We start from the raw sequence: 20,104 nt of genomic DNA on the forward strand, positions 1-20,104 counted from the left end.
GGTCACAGTCGGCAGGAACAATGGAGTTCAATTAAGCTGCTATAAGTAGCTGGGCCCCACTAGCTACATGATGCATACCACCATGTTTCCCAAAACAATCCCATAATATCCCGAGAAAATTACCTAGCAATACAAATTCTGAAACACTTTTTTTTTTTTTTTTAAATAAGTTAGCTATAGGGTACATGTGCTCACCAGAGAGAAAAAGAAAGAGAAAAAGTGAGAAATTGTCTGCTCAGGGGTTGCCACACCGCCGCAATACCTTCTCCTTCATCCTCCACTCAGAATTTTAGACACACACACACACACACACACACACACACACATCCAGTATGTTCTTCAAGCCACTGGTCCAGGATCCGAACCACACAGTCAGCCTTGTGGGATCCAGCAGCCTTAACCTCCTGCCATCTGCTGGCCTCCTGAACATTTTTTAAAAGTAATGAAAGGGTATTTAATTTAAATAAATGATGATGTGCCAGCTCTGTGGCTTGGTGGTTGAGGCAGCCATATCTCACATGACTGACCCAATAATTCAAGTCTTAGAGCCGGTAGCTTAGGAAACACTGGGGGCACTTGTCTGTATACCCAAGGTTTCAAAAGAAATGGAGGAGGGGGAACTGCAGTGACCATTCTCCATGGGAGATGCTTTCTCTCTGTCTCTCTCTAGTGAGCGCATGTGCCCTCTGCAAATTTTAAAAAGGAAAAGAAAAAAAATGTGCCTTCTGAAGCATTAATTCTTCACACAGAGTCATTTCCAAGTGTAACATGTGCTCAATATCTATTCTAGGGACCCAAGTGGCCTTACCACACTCCATTTGATGCTACTGCACTGGCCGATCACTTCTACTACGTGGACTAAACCAGGCAACAGAATCCACAGAATCCTGACAGACATTCGAAATAATGATGTCACGTGTCTCCGCATTTTGTGTGAACATGGAGCTCAAGTTAATGCTCAAGTAGAAAACAGCAATAAACATTCACCCCTCCACCTGGCTATAACATATGGGACCTACTCAGTTCTTTCCATTTTGAGTCAAAATGGTGCCCATGTCAATGCTATCAATCAATCTGGCATGACACCCCTTCACATGGCTGCAGCTATATTGAATAAAGATATGATGGAAACACTCATTGCCTGTGGAGCAAATGTTAACTGTGTTGTCTCTTCCACGGGGAGCACAGCCCTGAAGCTGGCAGTGTGCACTGCCGCAAGCAAAGCAGGTCGACTGCTAGAAGCAGGAGTGAGCTGCATCCGTCTGCTTCTAATTCATGGAGCCAAAGTCAATGTCCAGGACCATAAAGGTCAAACAGCTATGCATGAGGCATGTTTTGGAGGCACAGAGGAGATAATCAACCTCTTGCTTGAATTTGGAGCAAATGTTAATATTTTAACAAGAAACGGGGAATCTCCAATTTACAGGTTCCTTCAGCGCAGTTCCAATATTAGAGATACAGCACTTCTTACCAGACTACTTTATCGCACTTATCCTTTGAGACTGACCAATGACCAAAGAATTCTACCTGTGGGAATCAGGCTACCAGAATTCCACCTCTTAAGGAAAACCCTAGTAAAGTTATCTCAAAAACCTTTGTCCCTTGAGGATATCTGTAAAAGAAACATCAGAAATATTTATGGTGAGAAATACAAACACTACCTGAAGCAACTCCTCCCTACGAAGGTATGGAATTCTGTATACTATTGTTATGACTTAGCTTACCTCTTGAAATAAGACCTCAAAGTTTCACAGGGCCACAGAATTTCAATAACACAAACTGCATTTTCTGGTTAGACGTGTACCAGAGAATATTTAACCTGTCACCTTTTGCATTCCAAATGTACAAACTACTGGTTCTTCAACTTTTTTGCAAAAAAATAAAGTGACTTGCATATTAGCTTTTCTGTTCCTAAATTTTCTTTTAAATGCCTTTTCTATGACTTAATTTTTACCTGAAAAGTAAGCAAAATGATTAAACTCTTCAGTCAAAGACTTAAATGTACTTCCTATCTTTCCCGGATAGCCTTTTGTGGATAAAAATTGGAAAAGTCAATACAGATTTTTAAAAACACCCCCCAAAAATAAATACCATTGGAGCCAGCAGGTCACATGGTGGTGTTAAGGGCGCTGAACTACATGGCTGATGGCAGTTCAAGTCTAGGACCTGGCGGCTTCCTTTCTCACTTTCTCTCTCTCTCTTGCTCAGTCCCTCTTTGGTCAAATTAAAAAAATAAATAAATAAGTGGGATCAGCAGTTGGCGTAATGGCTGTGTCACTGGACTCCCACGTAGTCAACCGTGGTTCAAGTCCCAGACCTGGTGGCTTAAACTCACACTGGGTGCATGTGTATGTGTGCCCAAGATCCCAAAAGGAGAATGGAGGAGAAGGGATTGCAGTGTGGCCATCCCCCCTAAGGGATGATTTCTCGCTTTCTATCTCTCTGTCTCTCTCTGTCTTTCTGGCAAGCGCACACGCCCTATACTAAAAACCTCTCCAAAAAAAAAGTAAATAAATAAACAAAGTTAAATAATTATTTTAAAATAAATACATAAATAAATCCCATGTTTAAATTTCCTTCAAGATGGATAATCACAGAAACAGATTTTACTTCTAAGGCTACCATACTATATAAATAGTTTCATTAGCACTAGTTATATTTAGCATCACCAATTCTATTAGCATTACGAGCATAGTAACTACCTGAAAAACATGTCTTATATATATATATATATACTTTTTTTTTTTTGGAGAGATTTTCACTATAGGGCATGTGCGCTCGCTAGACAGAGAGAGACATAGAGACAGAAAGCGAGAAATCACCCCCCCGGGGGGATGATCATGCCGCAATCCCTTCTCCTCCATTCTCCTCTTGGGATTTTGGGCATGCACGCACACGCGCCCGGCGTGAGTTTTAAGCCACCGGGTCCAGGACGCGAACCGCGGTCAACTACGTGGGAGTCCAGCGACATAGCCATTACGTTAACTGCTGGTTCCCAACAGTACTTATATTATGTAGAGAATTTTCAATATGCCAAAAACAACTGCTTTAAAATTTGATCTAAGAGTTTCACGTTTTAGATCTATGAAACAATGATTTATATAAAAGCAATGATAGGGCCAACCTCTGTAATATAGTAGTTAAGCTCTGTGCATACAGAACCAGACCTCATACGGTCCACCATGGTTCAAATCCTGGCCCCACTAGCTTGATAAACATGCCAGGTGTGTGTGTGTTTATGTGCCCAAAAGTCTGATGGAATGAAAAAAAGGAGGAATACGAAGGCATGACATTCCCCATTGAGGAGTGCTTTCTTTCTCACTGTGCTGAATGTGCATGCCCTTGGGCAATTTTTAAAAATAATAATAATGAGGTCACCAGATAGCGTAGTGGTTACATCGCTGGACTCCCCCTTGGCCAATCGCAGTTAAGAGTACCAGACCCAGCAGCTTGAGATTCACACTAGGCACATGCCCAAGATGCCAGGAACAAAATGGAGAAGGGACTGCAGTGTGGTCATCCCCTCGGGGGGGGGGGGGACTTCTCATTTTCCCTCTCACTGTCTCTGTCTCCTCCCAGCAAGTACATGCACTCTAAGGTAAAACCCTCTTAAAATAAATAAATAAATAAAAATAATGACAAACTCCTAAGAAAATAAATGAGGGTATGTAATCTCATGTAATCCAATAGGCCAACATCAAATCACCCCTGTCAAGAAGATATTGTTGCTTTCAATGACTTAGTCATCCCCACTTACCTTTAGGTCTCTGTGTACAATTCCCATGTTATGTATGTAAAATACACCTTCCACCAATTCTTGAAAAATTTTTCTTGCAACACTGGCCATAACATAAGGACCTTAAAGTAAAACAAAAATACTTTGACTTTTCTAATTTTTTTATCCATCATAACATCATCTAAAGGTAATGAGGTTCTAAAAGCACTTAAGCAATATTCAGCTTTTCAACAATATCAGCATCCCAGCATAATCTAAAACCTAGAATTAAGCAGGAAGGGCTCCTCAATTAGCCAAGAAACTATCATAGACTAACACCCAACCACAGATGGACTTTGTTTCACCAGAAGGTGGCTCCAATTTCACTGAGAGCCCTTGTACTGAATTATTTTTCAAAGATTAGATGATATTTAAGCCCTATTCAACTTCTGACATCTTGGGGTTTAATGCTAATAAATATGAGGTCCTAGTATACAATGTATTAAGACATTAATCCAAATAATGGAATAAGAAAACAGCAAGGGGTAAGCGTCCATCTTTGAAATACCTAATTTTCCAAAAATGACTGACTAATGAAGTATATGACAAAAAAATAAATAGATATAAAGGAAATCAATTAATTAATCTATTAATATGCTGACATACATGAATTTAGAGCATAGGTTCTACAGGACTAAAACAAGTTAATTTAAAAATTCTGGAGTTTTCACATCAAACAGGTCTGGTAATACTTTTTTGGGAGGAGAGGTTTTTTGCTATAGGGCGCATGTGCTTGCCAGAAAGACAGAGAGAGACAGAGATAGAAGGTAAGAAACCACCCCCCAGGGGGGATGACCATGCTGACACACACACACCCGGTGTGAGTTTAAGTCATCAGGTCCAGGACTTGAACCGCAGTCAACTACATGGGAGTCCAGCTACGTAATCGTTATGCCAACTGCTGGTCTCGGTTTAGTAATACATTAAGAGCTTAATAGTTCAGTCATTTTATTTTTTTAAAGAATTATTTTATTTAGCTTATTTATTTATTTACTTACGTATTTTAATTTTCCCAGATAGGAACAGGGAGAGAGAGAGAGAGAAGGAAAGTGAGAAAGCAAGCTGCCAGGTCTGGGACTCGAACTATGATCGGCCATGTGGGGCGTCCAGCGCCCTTAACCTCCATGCCACCGGCCGGCCCGGTTCAGTCATTTTAAATCACAAATCTACCATTTACCTTTAAGAATAAGAACTACATGGTCCCTTCTCTATGAATGAGCCTAGTTTGTTTTACAACTAACTGCCTTGTATGAAGGGGTCTTCAAAATTTCAGGGAGAATGCATATTTTTAAAAACTTCCACATGGATTTCAGAGGGCTTTCTTTGCACCAAAATAAGCTCTACTTTAATTCTACTTTTCTAAGAACTTTTTAAACACCCCCTCATATCTAGCACATACTTAGGCAACTACTTTAGAAGATAGAAAACTGGGGGCCGGCAGGTGGCATAGTGGTTAAGGCGCCAGACTCCTACATGGCTGACCACTGTTCAAGTCCTGGATTTGGCAGCTTGCTTTCTCACTCCCCACCCCTTCCCCCACCCCACCCAGTTGCTCTGTGGGCAAATGGAAATAAATAAATAAATAAAGATAATGAATAACAATAACATTAAAAGAAAAAAAAATCAATTCTTAAGACAGAAAACGGTGTGTGTATAAAAGCAGTAAGTACCCTTTGTCTGACTCTCTCTCATACTGAAGTGATTCATCTCCTGTCTGGGTAGAAATATAAGGAAGGCTTTTGAATTTCCCCACTATTCAGAATAACTGCCTTCCGTGGTCTGTCTTTAAAACATGGTTCTCACTTTAACCCACCTCACATATCCAAACAGTGGGCAACAGTGAGAGGATTCAGTAACCATACACAGACCTCACCTGCTAATAAGTCTCCATTCACCCAGTGCCTTCTCTATGCTTTGCAAATGGCTACACCCTTTACACTTACAGTTGTTTTAAAAATTACTTTTATTATTAATATCTTTAAAATTTGCTACATGACATGTGCACTTGCCGGAGAGAGAGGAGTGGGGTAAGAAAGTAAGTTCCAGGACTCAAACCAGTTGGCTATGTGGGAGTCCAAAGTCTTTAACTGCCACGCCACCTGCTGGCCCCAACATTCATTGCTTTACTCCTCAAAACAACCCTAAAAATCAGGGATCATCACATTTTACAAAGGAAGAAACAAACTGATAGCAGTTATCTGACTTACCCAAAACCTTAGAACTAGTAAGTACTAAAGTTAGGTTTCAAACCCAGGTCTGTTGCCCATACGATTGCTGAAAATGATGAAATGCAAAACAAAATTGATGAATGTAAAGCTATAAACATATGGGGCCAGCAGGTGGCACAGTGGTTAAGGCGCTGGACACTCCCACATGGCCGACCACAGTTTGAATCTCAGACCTGGTCAAATTTAATTAAATAAATGAATGAATAAATAAAATTAATAATTATTTTTTTTAAAATAGTTATAAGCATAGTGCTGAGCTACTACTAAGTTAAAGCTTTTTATTTTAAAATCTTTTTAAAGTTTTTGCCATAGGGTGTGTGCACTTGCCAGAGAAAGTTAGAAGCAAAGTGAAAAATCACTCCCCATTGGGATGACCATGTCACAATCCCTTCTACTCCTCTCTCTTCCTGAGATTTTGGACATGCATGCACACATGCCCGTGTGATTTTTGGCCACTGGGTCCATGATTCAAACCATGGGCAGCCATGTGGGAGTCCAGCACCTTAACCACTATGCCACCTGCTAGTCCCTGCAATATATGGTTTTAACAAGCTGCTTTCCTATTCATAAAGATATCTGCACATAACACTACTATAACCATGAAGCAGGCAAAGGATTCAAGTTTATAGGGCACTAAAAATATCCAACGCAATACTGACCACAAATGAACTGGACAAAGTTCCAGTGTGTCCTAATCACACTGTAAACTAGAGAAATTGACCTAGGGTGTGTCATGTATCAGCTGGAGGGAGTCATCATGTTTCTGTCTTCCCATTGGCAGACAGTTTAACATTCTAAATAGACTGGAGACCAGCCGGTGGTGTAGTGGTTAAGGCGCTGGACACTACCCCATGGCTGATCATGGTTCGAGTCCTGGACCTGGTGGCTTGCTTTATCACTTTCCCTATCTCACTCTCTCTCTCTCTGTGTCTTTCTCTTGTTAAATTAAAATAAATTAAATTCTTTTAAAAAATATGTATTTGAAAAAATATTTTTAAAATTCTAAATAGATTTAACTGTTTTAGACCAATTAAAGGAGTGAAAGCAAATGATTAATGATATTTAGCTGGATCTTACTTAAAATCCTGTCAACTCTCTTCCATGATTTTGTTAACCTAATACACCTATTTTCACCTTCTGCTACACATGAAAAACAAGAGAACTTTCACAACAAAAGCTGGTATCTATCCCAGATCAATTACATAAAAATAACTAGCATAATCCCAAACAGTATCTTTTCTTTGAAAAACAAACTTGGGGCCAGCCCTGTAGCAAAGCAGTTGAGTGCTGTGCAGAAGGATCTAGTATAGAACCCAAGTATTGCACAGAGGAAGCCAGATGTCCCATGGCTGACTGAGGACTCAAATCCCAGCCCCAGCCACACGCTGGATGTGCACTATCTGCACATAAATGGATCTTATTTTGGGAACCAGCAGTTAGCGTAATGGCTATGTCGCTGGGCTCCCACAAAGTCGACCGTGGTTCGCGTCCCAGACCCGGTGGCTTAAAACTCACGCCGGGCGTGTGTGCGTGCGTGCCCAGGATCCCAAGAGGAGAATGGAGGAGAAGGGATTGCGGCGTGACCATCCCCTCTGGGGGGTGATTTCTCGCTTTCTGTCTCTATGTCTCTCTCTCTGTCTGGCAAGCGCACGCGCCCTATAGTGAAAAACCTCTCCAAAAAAAAAAAAAAGGATCTTATTTTTAGAACAATCTTAAATTTACAGAAAAATAAGAGGACAATACAGTTTCCATAAAACCTACACCCAGTTTCCCATTACTAATACCTTACATTACTTTGGTACATTTCCACCATCAGTGCACCAACACTGATATATCATTAACTGAAGTCCACAGTTTGCTCAGATTTCCTTAGTTTTTACCAGTTTCCTCTATTTCAGGACCCCATGCAAGATAGGCCACATTACACTGACTTGTCATGTCTCTTTAGGTTCCTCTTAGCTGTGACAATTTCTCAACTTTCCTAGTTTTGAGGACCTTGACAGCTCAGAGGAATACTAGTCAGATATTTTATAGAATGTCCTACAACTGGGATTTGTCTATGCTTCCCATGATCAGACTGGGATCATAGGTTTTGAGGTGCAGTATCAAGGAGATAAAGTTATGGCATTCTTATATCAAAAGGCAGATATTATGAACATGCTTTATCACCATTGTTGGCTTTGATCAGCTAAGGTAGGGTTAGGTTTCTCCGTTGTAAAGTTACTTTTTTTTTTTAACCAAAAACACTGCTTTAAATGTTCTCCAGGTAATTCTAATGTGAAGCCAAAGTTGAGAACCAGTGTTAAAATAGTTTTAAAATATTAACCCATAGAAAATTCCTACAAAGATATACAACTGTAGTATACGGGGAACAGTTTGGATGGTGAGAAACACAAACTTTGCAACATATACCGTTTTTTTAAGGAGTTTATTTTTATAAGAGTATTTCATTTTAAGGTTAAAAAAAGGCAAAACAAGCATTTAAATTTTGTCTCAAAAAATTAAAAGGGGGGGCTGGCAGGTGACATGGTGTTTCAGGCGCTGGACTCCCACATGGCCGACTACAGTTTAAGTACTGGACCTGGTGGCTTGCTTTCTCACCTTCTCTCTCTCTATATATATATATCTCTGGTCTACTTAAAAACAATGATAATGGTAATAATAAATAAAACATAGGAGAAAATCTCCATAACAATGATTGTAAAGGAAAAAAAAATTAAAAGGCCAGCCCTGTAGCCTAGTGGTTAATGGAACCAGATCCCACATGACCAAACATCATCCCACCCGTCCTGGCTGCAATGGCTTGAAAAACATGCTGAGCAGATGTTCATGTATGCCCAGAATGCCAACTGGACAGAGAAGCAGAGAAAGAATTGCAGCATGACCATGCCTCATATGAAGGTGTTTTCTCTCTCTCTTTCTCTCCCTTGTAAATCTACGCAATTGCTGACAACTTAAATAAAAAATAAATAAATAAAATAATTAATTAATTAAAAGGGGATATTGGGCCCTCATAAGTGAACAATGAACTTATGAGGCCAGCAGGTGGCATGGTGGTCAAAGTGCTGGACTCCCACATGGCCGACTGTGGTTTGAGTCTTGACCTGGAGATTTACTTTCCCACTTTCCCTTTCCCTCCTCTCTCTGTCTCTGTCTAGTCAAATTAAATAATAAAAATAACAAATAAAATTAAATAAATAATAATTTTTTAAAAAAGAAAAAGAAATGAGCTTAATATCATTTAAAAAAAAAATTAAACGGCCAGTAGGTGGCATAGTGGTTGGAGCTCTGGATTCCCACATGGCCAAACACAGGTTTAGTCCTGGACCTCGCTTAAGGGTCACACAAGGTACATGTGCATATATTCCTAAAATCCTGAGAAGAGAGTGGAGATAAAGGCATTATGGCATAGCCACCTCACTAGGGGGTGATTTCTCACTCTTCCTCTCTCCGTCTCTCTCTGGCAAGCACATGCATCTTGTGGCAAAAAAAAAACAAAAAACATTAAGAACCATTTCCATCCCAAATCATTAACCTAAGTTCCAATGTATTACTGCTTAAACATCAACAAACTATTTATCTATCATAGAGAAAATTAACTGTTTTTTTTAAATATTGAAATAATCACAATAATTCTTTGGATGTGTGTGTTTCTATAAGTGTGGGTGTTTTAATCTCATGCACCTGGACAACAGTCCTACATTAGTGGAAAAGATGTAACTTTGTCTTTATTTCACACCCTGGTATTTACAGATCAAGATAGAACTTACAGGCAGATTCATCCACACACTCCCGGCCGCGCTTGTTCCTCTCAGCTATCCAGTCCCACAGAGAGAGCTCGCACAGCTGCATCTGGATGTGCAGCATCAGGTGGTACTGCACCTGTGGGAGGACATACTTCTGGACACACACAATCTGCTCACAGGCTCACTTAGTAATAAATGCTCACTCACTTCTTCTAGGCCAAGCACCCTGCTGAAGACAGGCCTGCCCAAGAAGCCCAAAGTTTAATGAAGACAGGTAAGTAGAACAATAATTAAAAACAACAGTGTGTCCTGATATAAGGATGAAGGGTTAGGCCAAGCTAGAGTCAGACAAGGGTCCAGCAATGGAAATTTTCAAAAGTGACACTGAAGAACTAGTCCTGAAACTAACTGTGTGGTCTGCTAACTGATCAGCATATTAGTATAATCCTCAACATGAGTATTCTAAAAACCAACCTGGTAATCCTAATGAGATTCTCAAGCCATGCTTCAAAACACCGAAAATCATTTTGCATAAATAATTTTTTGGAGAGATTTTTGCTATAGGGGCATGCACTTTCCTGAGAGACAGAGAGACAGAAAGTGAGAAATTTCCCCCCAGGGGGATAGCCATGCCACAATCCCTTCTCCCCCATTCTCCTCTTAGGATTTTGGGCATGCACGCACATGTGCTCAGTATGAGTTTTAAGCCGCTAGGTCCAGGACTCAAACCACAGTTGACCACACGGAAGTCCAGCGCCTCAACCACGATGCTACCTACTGGCCCTGCAATAATATTTTTTATAACATAATGGAAACATACAACAGAAATAGAATGTGAATGAGGTTTCTAATTCTGGGGTCCATATATGAAAACATTTATAAGAACAAATAATCCAGTCAGGGAGGATAGAAAATGAGTAGGAGGAGTTAACTAAATGAAGAAGACTAAACATAAAGACTATGTGGCAAGGGGCCAGCAGGTGGTGTGGTGGTTAAGAGCACTGAACTCCCACAGGGCCAACTGGAGTTTGAGTCCCGGACCTGGTAGCTTGCTTTCTCACTTTCCCTTTCCCTCTCTTTCTCTCTCTCACTCTGTCCTTCTCTGGTCAAATTAAAATTAATTAAAACTAAAATGAAATCTTAAAAAAAAAAAAACAAGGACCGTATGGCAAGAGGTAACACGGTGAGTGCAAGAGATTCAACACAGGGCCAAAGAGTGAGAGCAAAAGGAAGCAATGCACGGTGGAAAGTCAGCTGAAGAAGGAAGGTCACACATAATCACAGTCCGTTGTATGATTATTATGGACAAACATCAAAGTAGCAGGGTCCAAGGGAAGTCATCTACCTCAGTCTGCCCAAATAAGTTTAGGTTTTCTTCAGAAGATTCATCAGTGGATGTGAAATTTGCTTCTAGGTCTGAATTACACCTAAGTGGCAACTGGTGTTTGACAACTGATCTAGCAGACAAACCAGCCAAGTCCTTTTCTTGAAGCTCAATGGATGATTCAAATTCACTGGTGTTTCTTATGACTAAATCGGTGGTGTAGTTGACCAACTTATTATTCTGATTTTCATTATCAAACTCTTCACCAGATTTTTCTTTTTCGGACGTACACTCAGCAAAGATAATGGACGAACTGCTACTTTCATCATTTTTAACATCATATTGATTTCTGGAGGGAAAAAAACAGACAAGTTAATGTTAAAAAAAGTTACTCAACTATTCCTCCAGGCCTAAAATAAATCTTATTGGTCGGAGCCAGCAGGTGACATGGTGGTTAAGGTGCTGGACACTCCCACATGGCTGACTATGGTTCAAATCCCGGACCTGGCAGCTTGCTTTCTCACTGTCTGTCTGTCCCTCTCTGGTCAAATTAAAATAAGATGAATGAATAAATAAAATTAAAGAAAAAACCCAATTCTTTAAAAAATAAATAAGTAAACCTTATTGGTAAACTTCTGGGGGGGAAAAAAAAAGGCATGAAATCTGTCTAATAGCAACATTTATTTAAAATATTGACAAAGGCCAGCTAATGGCATGGTGGCTAAGGGGGCCAAATCTCACATTGCCTTTTGCATGGTTTGAGTCCCAGCCTCTGTAGCAAGAAAAACTGTACATATGTGAATGCATGTCTAAAATCCCAACAGGAGGGAGAAATGGAGAAGGGATTGAAGAATGACCCTTCCCCATTGAAGGTGCTTTCTCACTTTCTCTGTCTGTCTCTGGGGAGTGAACACACCTTTTGGCAAATCGAAAACAAAAATGCTTTGTATTCTGACAGGATATCTGAAAGAAGGAAATAATTTAACATTTTCTAATGAAAATATGCAAAAAGAAAATCGATAACACTCCTTCAGGACTTAGTAGCAAAAGACAAAGGTAAGACAATGCAGGAGGAGTAGGGAATATCCTAATGTGTACAGGGCCACACAACATACCTGTCTTCTGCCTGGTCTGAGACCACTTCCAAAGAAGGCAACTGAATAGGAACTCGGTCTACTGGACAAACACAAAAACAAAAATCTTCAAGAAGCCAAATTTTTCAACTTCTAGACAAAAGCAGAGTTAAAATATACAAATATATTAAGACTTACAAGTCTAAAAGTGTTACGACTTTCTGACAAAATAGGAGGAAACTTCAAAAAGTTTGTGGAAAAAATGGAATTAAAATACAAGTTTAGGGAGCAGTATGTGGCAGAGTGGTTAAGGCACTGAATTCCCTCACAATTGACAGCAGTTTGAGTCCAGGACCTAACACCTTGAAAATCACTCCAGGCACATGGGATGCATGCCCAAAATCGTAGGAGCATAAGAGAGGAGAAGGAACTGCAGTATTTAATAATTTTAAATGTTAAATTATTTAAGTAACAGTAACATCCCCCTGGGGGGTGATTTCACACTTTCCCCCTTACTGTCTCTGTCTTTCTTGGCGAGTACATGTGCCTTATGGCAAAACCTTTAAAAAATAACTTGTTTTGGTGCAAAAAAATGAAATCATGCATTTTTTTTCACAATATGCATTTTCCAGGGGCCAGCAGGTGACATGGTAGTTAAGGGCACTGGACTCCCACATGCCCAACTATTGTTCGAGTCCCAGACCTGGTGGCTTGCTTTCTCACTTTCCCTCTCTCTCTTTCTCACTCTGTCCTTCTCTGGCCAAATTAAAAATAAATGAATAGGGGCCAGCAGGTGGCGTGGTGGTTAAGGGTGCTATACTCTCACATGGCCAACTGTGGTTCAAGTCCCAAACCTGGTAGTTTCCTTTCTCACGTTCTTCTCTCTCTCACTCTGCCCCTATCATCAAATTAAAATAAATATAAGTAAATAAATAAAGTTAAATAAAATAATTTTTTAGAAAATGAATAAAGTTAAATAAAATAATTATTTTTAAAAATAAATAAGTAATAATGCAGTTTATATGAATTTTTTGAACATGCCCTGTAATACAAGTTTATTCAAAGGGTTAGCACATCTTAGAAACTAAAAAAACAGCTGTTTAGAAGCCTGTAGGTGGTATGGAGATGAGGCAGCTGGATGGCTGGCTGTATGCTCCAACTCCCAGATCTGGTGGCTTAAAAAAATCTGTTTTGTTTTGGTTTTTTTTGGGGGGGATGGGGGCATGCACATGCATGCATGCCCAAACCCCAAGAGGAGAATGGAAGAGAAGGAATTGTTGCATGGTCATCTCCTCGTTGCGGGGGTGATTTCTCACTTTCCCTTGCTTTCTCTCTATCTCCAGCAAGTAGACTCTCCCTATAGCAAAAAAAAAAAAAAACAGTTTTTGCTTTTTAAGTTTGTTTTTGCTTGTTTTTTATTCATTCATTTATTTTAATTTGACCAGAGAGAGATTGAGAGAGAGAGAGAGAGAGAAGGAAAGCGGGAAATCAAGCCACCAGGTCGAGGACTCAAACTGTGGTCGGCCATGTGTGAGTATCCAGCACCCTAACCACTTCGCCACCCACTGGTCCCAAAACCAGCTTTTAACAATACCAGGGATCTTTTGTAGAGGACCTGTTAATAAATACTTTAGGCTTTGGGAATCCAAGGGACTCTGCTGTAACTTCACAATTCTGAGACAGTATAAAAACAATCATAGACAATATATAAATTAACAAGCTTGTGTTCTAATAAAATTTATTTATTGACACTGAAATGTCATTCATATAATTTTCACAAAATAGTCTTCTTCTCATTTCTTGTAACTTTTTAAAAATGTAAAAGCCATTCTCAGCTTATGGGATATACCAAACAAAGGCAGGCCACACACGGTCCAATAAACTTAAAATGTGCCAGCCCTTCAATGGTATCATTGAAACTGCTTACCTTGTGGCCGGACCACATGAACATGTTCTATCCAGGCAGTGTGATAGCCCACAATATTAGGGTGCTGAAGACCTGCCAGTACTTTCACTTCCCGTAGTACCTAACAAAGAAACACAATCAGATCTGGCTTTTAATGACCATTTGGTAAATGTTCATGACATCAACTACTCTTTGTTCCATAGCGAAATAATAAAATAACCTCCGGGACTGGCTCCATATCCTAGTGGTTAAGGAAGTTAGATCCCACATGGCTGACTGCAATTCAAAATCTGGCCCCAGCAGCTTGAACAACCCACCAGGTATAAGTGCACGCATGCCCAAGAACCCAACAGGATGGAAATATGGAGGATTAGGAATTGCCATGTGACCACACCCCTTTGGGAGTGCTTTCTCCTTCTCCCTGTCTGTCTCTTTCTGGCAAGTACATGTAACCTCTGGCCAAAAAAAAAAAAAATACACACACATACATATATATACATGCATCTATATTAAAAACTCCATCAAATGAAAGTTCAGTGTTTGTTTACTGTGCTTTACTGTAACCCTATTCTTAATAAACAATCCAAATCCCCTACTATTTGCCAAATATATACACATTCACATATAACTCCTTCAAAAGGAGTTAAACACAACTATTAAAAAAATTTTTAATTTTACAATCATACCTTCATGCAATCTGTTTTAGTTGCACCCTTAATCAGGATTTTTTTAATTGCATAATACTGACCATCTAATTTATTCCTGACCTGAAAAAAGAAAAACAGAAGAAAAGACAAAGTATATTGTGCCATTAAATTCTAACTTTAGAAGTTGTTTAATCTTAGATCAGATCATCTGAATTAGCCAAAGAGATAAAATTAAGCTAAAGACTTCCATATTACTATGTTCAGGGAAGTCCAATTCAGCTAGACCAGAAACTTTTCAACAATACTGAGAGTCTCTAAAGCCTAAAACACAGTTGCACAATGTTCTTTAGTCACATATGTTTAATAAAAATTAATTACAGAACCAAACTTTAAAATTTCCAGAATCCACTTACACAACCAACATAAGCAGGAAAAAATTAAAACCTGCCAACTTCCCTATAAATGACAAATCTTAATGAACAGTAAATATACATGATTTCTAGGAATTTTCCTTTGAGAACTTTATATAATAATAATGAAAACAGGGCCAGGCCATGGTGTGGTGGTGAAGACAGCTGGATCTCACATGACCAGTTGCACAGTCTGAGTCTCAGACCTAGCAGCTTGAAAAACATGCCAGACACATGTGGGTACGTGTCCAAAATTTTTTAAAATTAAAATAAAAATAATGAGAATTATGTCTCAAAATACACTTACTAGTGCCAGCAGGTACTGTGGTCGTTAAGGGCGCTGGACTCCCACATGGCCAACTGCAGTTCAAGTACCAGACTTGGTGGCTTGCTTTCTCACTTTCCCTTTCTCTCTCTCCCTCTAGTCAAATTAAAAAATAGTAACAACAAATAAAATTAAATAAATATATAATTATTTTTTAAAATACACTTACTGGGGCTGGGAAGTGGCATGGTGGTTAAGGGCACTAGACTCCCACATGGCTGACCATGGTTTGAGTCCCAGACCTGGCAGCTTCTTTCTCACTTTCTCTCTTGCTCTGTCCCTCACTGATTAAATTAAGTAAATAAATAAAGATAAATAAAATAATTATTATTTTAAAAATACACTTATTTACAAAATAATAGGTCAAAACAAGTATGTAAAAAATAACCTTATACACTCTTCCATATCCACCTTTTCCTAAGATAGCAAGTTCTTCAAATTCATTTAAATAACGTGAAGTCTGTGCTTCAAAGGCTACTTCTCTTGATCTAAAAGTTAAACACAAACAAGCAATCAATATTAAAACCTGAGAGAATCAAAATGTCTTAGGATAGTTTATGCTCACTGTATTAGTAACCTCCTAAAACCCATTTATTACTAAATTGTGATCCTCTGGGAAGGACAGGCTAAAATGAAATTTCTCATTTCTATGAAGAAAACATTGGGTAAGAAAAATGATAGCATAATAAAAGCAGCAAGGTGGTCATTAAAATCATTTCAAGTGTTTTACTGGTAATTAGTAATCCAATTTGAAATTATCAATATTTTACAGCAGATATTCTAATGACTAACAGTTAATAGTCGATTAGCTGAGCTTACTAAGAAATCCACTTAAATTTCTTCATGATGGACCCTAGTTACACTAGTTAAACTAGCATTTTCTTAATAAAGCTGAAATTTGATGGTATTCCCCTGAAAGAGAGTATACAACAGTCATCTGAATTAAGAGTGTGGCTTATGCAATACACATTCAATGGGGGAGGGAGGGTAAGGAGACCAATGAGGAGGGAAATGAGAAGTAAAACAGATCCTGGCGCACTCCCTAAGTGCTGAGAACAAAGTTCTTTATTTCCACGAACTATCCTAACTGAATTATTTTTTAACCCCGAAACTAGTATTTTCTCAATCTTGATTATAATAGCGTAGTCCAAAAGAATATTTAACACATACCTGATTTTTGGTATATGAGAATTATCCTCACAAGGATCCTAAAACCAAAACATTATTTTTAAAATGTATTTTGAAAAGCTTCATGGAATAAGTAATCTATCAAAATGCAATGTCATGTTAACAGCCTTAAGTACTCAACGAAAAGCTTTTAAAAAAGAAAAAAAAAAGATTTTCAATATTACTTAAGAGTTTACAAGTGAAAATATCTCCAAGCTAAGAATTTACCAAAGAGTTCCATGAGCAACTAATGTTGATTTCACCTTGAAAATATCTGAAGAAACTGACCAGTCCTCGTGTCTCCACTGCCCCCATCCCATTCCCAGCCACAGCTTCTCCTGCCTGTACAACTACACCTGTCCCCCTGCTCATGCCCTTGTCTTCCTCAGCCTACTCTCTGCAAAGCAGTTGGTGTGAGCCTGTTAAAATGTTAGTCAGATTATGACACTGCACTGCTCAAAATCCTGCCTTGATTTCCATGTTATTCTGAGTAAAAACCAAAGACATTAAAATGGTCTCAAGATCCTACTCCATCTGTTTCCACTCCCCATTTCCCTGCCCTCCTCTCCTTAACTCTCATCAAGCTTATTCTTTTCCAGACACACAGCGGCCTTGTAGCACCCCAAACATGCCAGCACACCACCTCTGGGCCCTTGCAATAACTGTTTCTCTACCTGGAATACTTTTCCTCTAGATATCTACCTGGCTCATTCTCTGAACTTCAACTCCTGAGTTTAATAACTTTGTCTCTGTGAGGCTCACTCTCTCACCAAGGGTCTCCCTGGCAATATATATAAAATTCACACAGCCCCTCCCAACATTTTCTAAGCCCCTTCACTGCTTTGTTTCTCCTCCATGTTATCACGACCCAACAACCCATTTCCTTTTTATACAGCTTTTTCCTGTTGTTTATTGCCTCCTCATCAGTAAAACTCTATGAAGACAGGGATTTTTGTCCAATTTGTTAACTGCTTTAACCCCAACACTTACCAAAGAGCCTAACACACAGTAATCATTCAAAAAATACTGCTGAATAAATAAAGTTTATTTATTTTTTAAAAACCTGTCTTCTAGTTAGGATTTCATAATGCTTTAAAATACAGTTCTTTTGAAATTAAAATCTATTTTTGTCATACACAAGGGTATTTTTTTGTTTTGTCTTTTTAGGGCTTACCTGCCGAACTCTCTCTTTAGCAGACCTCATTAAATGAGTAATAGCTCTGTTGTGATGTAGTCTCAGTGAGCTAAACTCATCGCTACAGGTGAAAGAAGACAATAGTCCCATCTTGATAAAGGTCTGACAGAGCACTATAAAAAGAATATAAAAAACTGTTACTAGAAAGACCATCAGTAAAATAGTAATTTTTAAAAATACATAGAAAATAAAGAGTAATAATAACAATATACACAAAACCTCCATTAGAAAAAAATTAAGTCTGTATACATGTTAACTTTGGAAATGATTCTCTGAATGAGGAGCACTTGGTACATTCATTGAGCAGAAGCATATCTATAATTACACTGTACAGTCACTTATTTACCATGTCTACTCAGTAAAGTACTTAGCCCTATTTTCAGAAAAAGGACAACAGGGACCAGCAGATGCCGTAATGATTAAATAGATGGACTCTAACGTAGTCGACTGCAGTTCAACTCCCAGACCCAGTGGCTTAAAACTCACGCTGGGGACCCAGCAGTTAGCGTAAGGGCTGTCGCTGGACTCCCACGTAGTTGACCATGGCTCGCGTCCCAGACCCGGTGGCTTAAAACTCACGCTGGGGGACCAGCAGTTGGCATAATGGCTGTGTTGCTGGACTCCCACATAGTTGACTGCGGTTTGAGTCCCAGACCTGGTGACTTGAAACTCACACTGATGCGTGTGTGCCCAAAATTCCGAGAGATGGCTTGGAGAGAAGGGACTGGGGTATGGACATCTCCACGGAGGGTGATTTCTCACTTTCTGCCTCTCTGGCAAGCGTGCATGCCCTATAGCAAAAATCTCTCAAAAAACTAAATAAAGGTAACTATTGTCTTTTGACATTCCTTATATTACATTTTGCTGACTGGCAACAAGAAAAGAATAAAGGCAAGGAGGGACCAGCAGATGACATAATGGTTACATCGCTGGACTTCCATGTAGTCAACTGCAGTTCAAGTCCCAGACCTGGTGACTTGAAACTCACACTGGGCACATGTGCGTGCATGCCCAAGATCTCGAAAGGAGAATGAAAGAGAAGGAGAAGGGACTGTGGCATGGCCATCCCCCTTGTAGGGGTCTGTCTCTTTCTCTCTCTGGCAAGCACAAGCGCCCTATGGCAAAAAACTCTCTCAAAAAAAAAAGAAGAAAGGGAAAGGGACCAGAGGGTGGTAAAGCGGTAAAACGAGACATTCTCCAAGGCTGACCCATGTGAGACGTTTCCAGGTTTGTGTCTGGTGACCGCCTTGATTATTCCAGACATGCTCATGATCAGAGGCTGGCTGAGACTAGATCTTGGTGGCAAGACCTGTTGGAAGTGTGCAGGCTCTCTCTATCTCTCTTGCTCAAGAAAGAAATAAAATAAGTAATTTTATTTAAAAAAAATAAATAAATAATGACAGGAGTAGAAAAAATTATTAGAACTAAAAACATAGACAAACAAAAATATGTCTTTCCTAACAACCTAATAATTGTTCTTTTCTATTATAGAATATTTATAACCAATATACAAGGAGTACATATTACATGTTCTTACAGATCAAATACCAGGCTCCTCAGAAAGTGACGGCTCTACAAAGATGCCTTGGAATTTATTCATTCAACAAATGTAGATATTGCAAGAGAATATTTCTTCTATATCAGAAATTCTCCATTTAGATTATCCACTAACTAATCCAATGATCCCCAGATACCAATGCTTTGGAACCTAAGGAACACTCCCTTCTGTACAACTCACCTCCCAAACACATATACCAATGCTTAGAATGTAGAGTATAATATTTACTTTATTCAAGAAAACAGTAAGTATATGCTATGCAAATATTTTTACCATTTTCTGTGTTCCCTCAAGTTTATCAAAATGATAATACTTCTTTAACTAAAAAGTTCTAAGTTGGGGGTGCTGGCGGATGGCATGGTGGTTAAGGGTGCTGGACTCCCACATGGGGGATCACAATTCAAGTCCAGAACCTGGTGGCTTGCTTTCTCACTTTCTCTCCCTCGCTGGCTATATTAAAATAAATACATAAATAAAGTTAAATAAAAGAATTCTTATTTTTGGGGGGAGAGGTTTTTGCTATAGGGCATGTGCAGTCACCAGAAAGACAGAGAAAGAGAGAGGCAGAGAGACAGAAAGTGAGAAATCACCCGGGATGACCACACTGCAATCCCTTCTCCTCCATTCTCCTCTCGGGATCTTAGGCACACACGCACATGCACACAGCCTGAGTTTAAGCCACTAAGTCTGCGACTCGAACCGCAGTCGACTACATGGGAGTCCAGCGACATCGCCATTATTCCAACTGCT

General features: G+C 39.3%; 2 protein-coding genes across 3 annotated transcripts in view; one reads left to right on the top strand and one right to left on the bottom strand.

The window, feature by feature from the left end:
* Window positions 1-1,853, top strand: part of ANKRD61 (ankyrin repeat domain 61) — a 7,869-nt gene extending 6,016 nt beyond the window's left edge. The window contains exon 3 of one of the 2 annotated variants that reach the window (XM_006150184.3): window positions 791-1,853. In XM_006150184.3, coding sequence (XP_006150246.1) covers window positions 791-1,736 — 946 coding nt within the window. In that variant the 3' untranslated portion in view covers window positions 1,737-1,853. The remainder of the gene's footprint in view (window positions 1-790) is intronic. The other variant, XM_006150183.3, reaches the window with a different exon arrangement.
* Window positions 1-20,104, bottom strand: part of EIF2AK1 (eukaryotic translation initiation factor 2 alpha kinase 1) — a gene marked incomplete at its 5' end in the record, with an annotated part of 51,751 nt that overhangs the window by 19,460 nt on the left and 12,187 nt on the right. The window contains 9 exons of the mRNA XM_027772519.1: window positions 3,758-3,858; window positions 9,774-9,885; window positions 11,095-11,422; window positions 12,189-12,249; window positions 14,074-14,173; window positions 14,739-14,819; window positions 15,823-15,922; window positions 16,605-16,642; window positions 17,776-17,909. Coding sequence (XP_027628320.1) covers window positions 3,758-3,858; window positions 9,774-9,885; window positions 11,095-11,422; window positions 12,189-12,249; window positions 14,074-14,173; window positions 14,739-14,819; window positions 15,823-15,922; window positions 16,605-16,642; window positions 17,776-17,909 — 1,055 coding nt within the window. The remainder of the gene's footprint in view (window positions 1-3,757; window positions 3,859-9,773; window positions 9,886-11,094; window positions 11,423-12,188; window positions 12,250-14,073; window positions 14,174-14,738; window positions 14,820-15,822; window positions 15,923-16,604; window positions 16,643-17,775; window positions 17,910-20,104) is intronic.

This window comes from Tupaia chinensis, unplaced genomic scaffold, assembly GCF_000334495.1.
Source record: "Tupaia chinensis unplaced genomic scaffold, TupChi_1.0 Scaffold000279_1, whole genome shotgun sequence".
In the NCBI taxonomy this organism is placed as follows: Eukaryota; Metazoa; Chordata; class Mammalia; order Scandentia; family Tupaiidae; genus Tupaia; species Tupaia belangeri.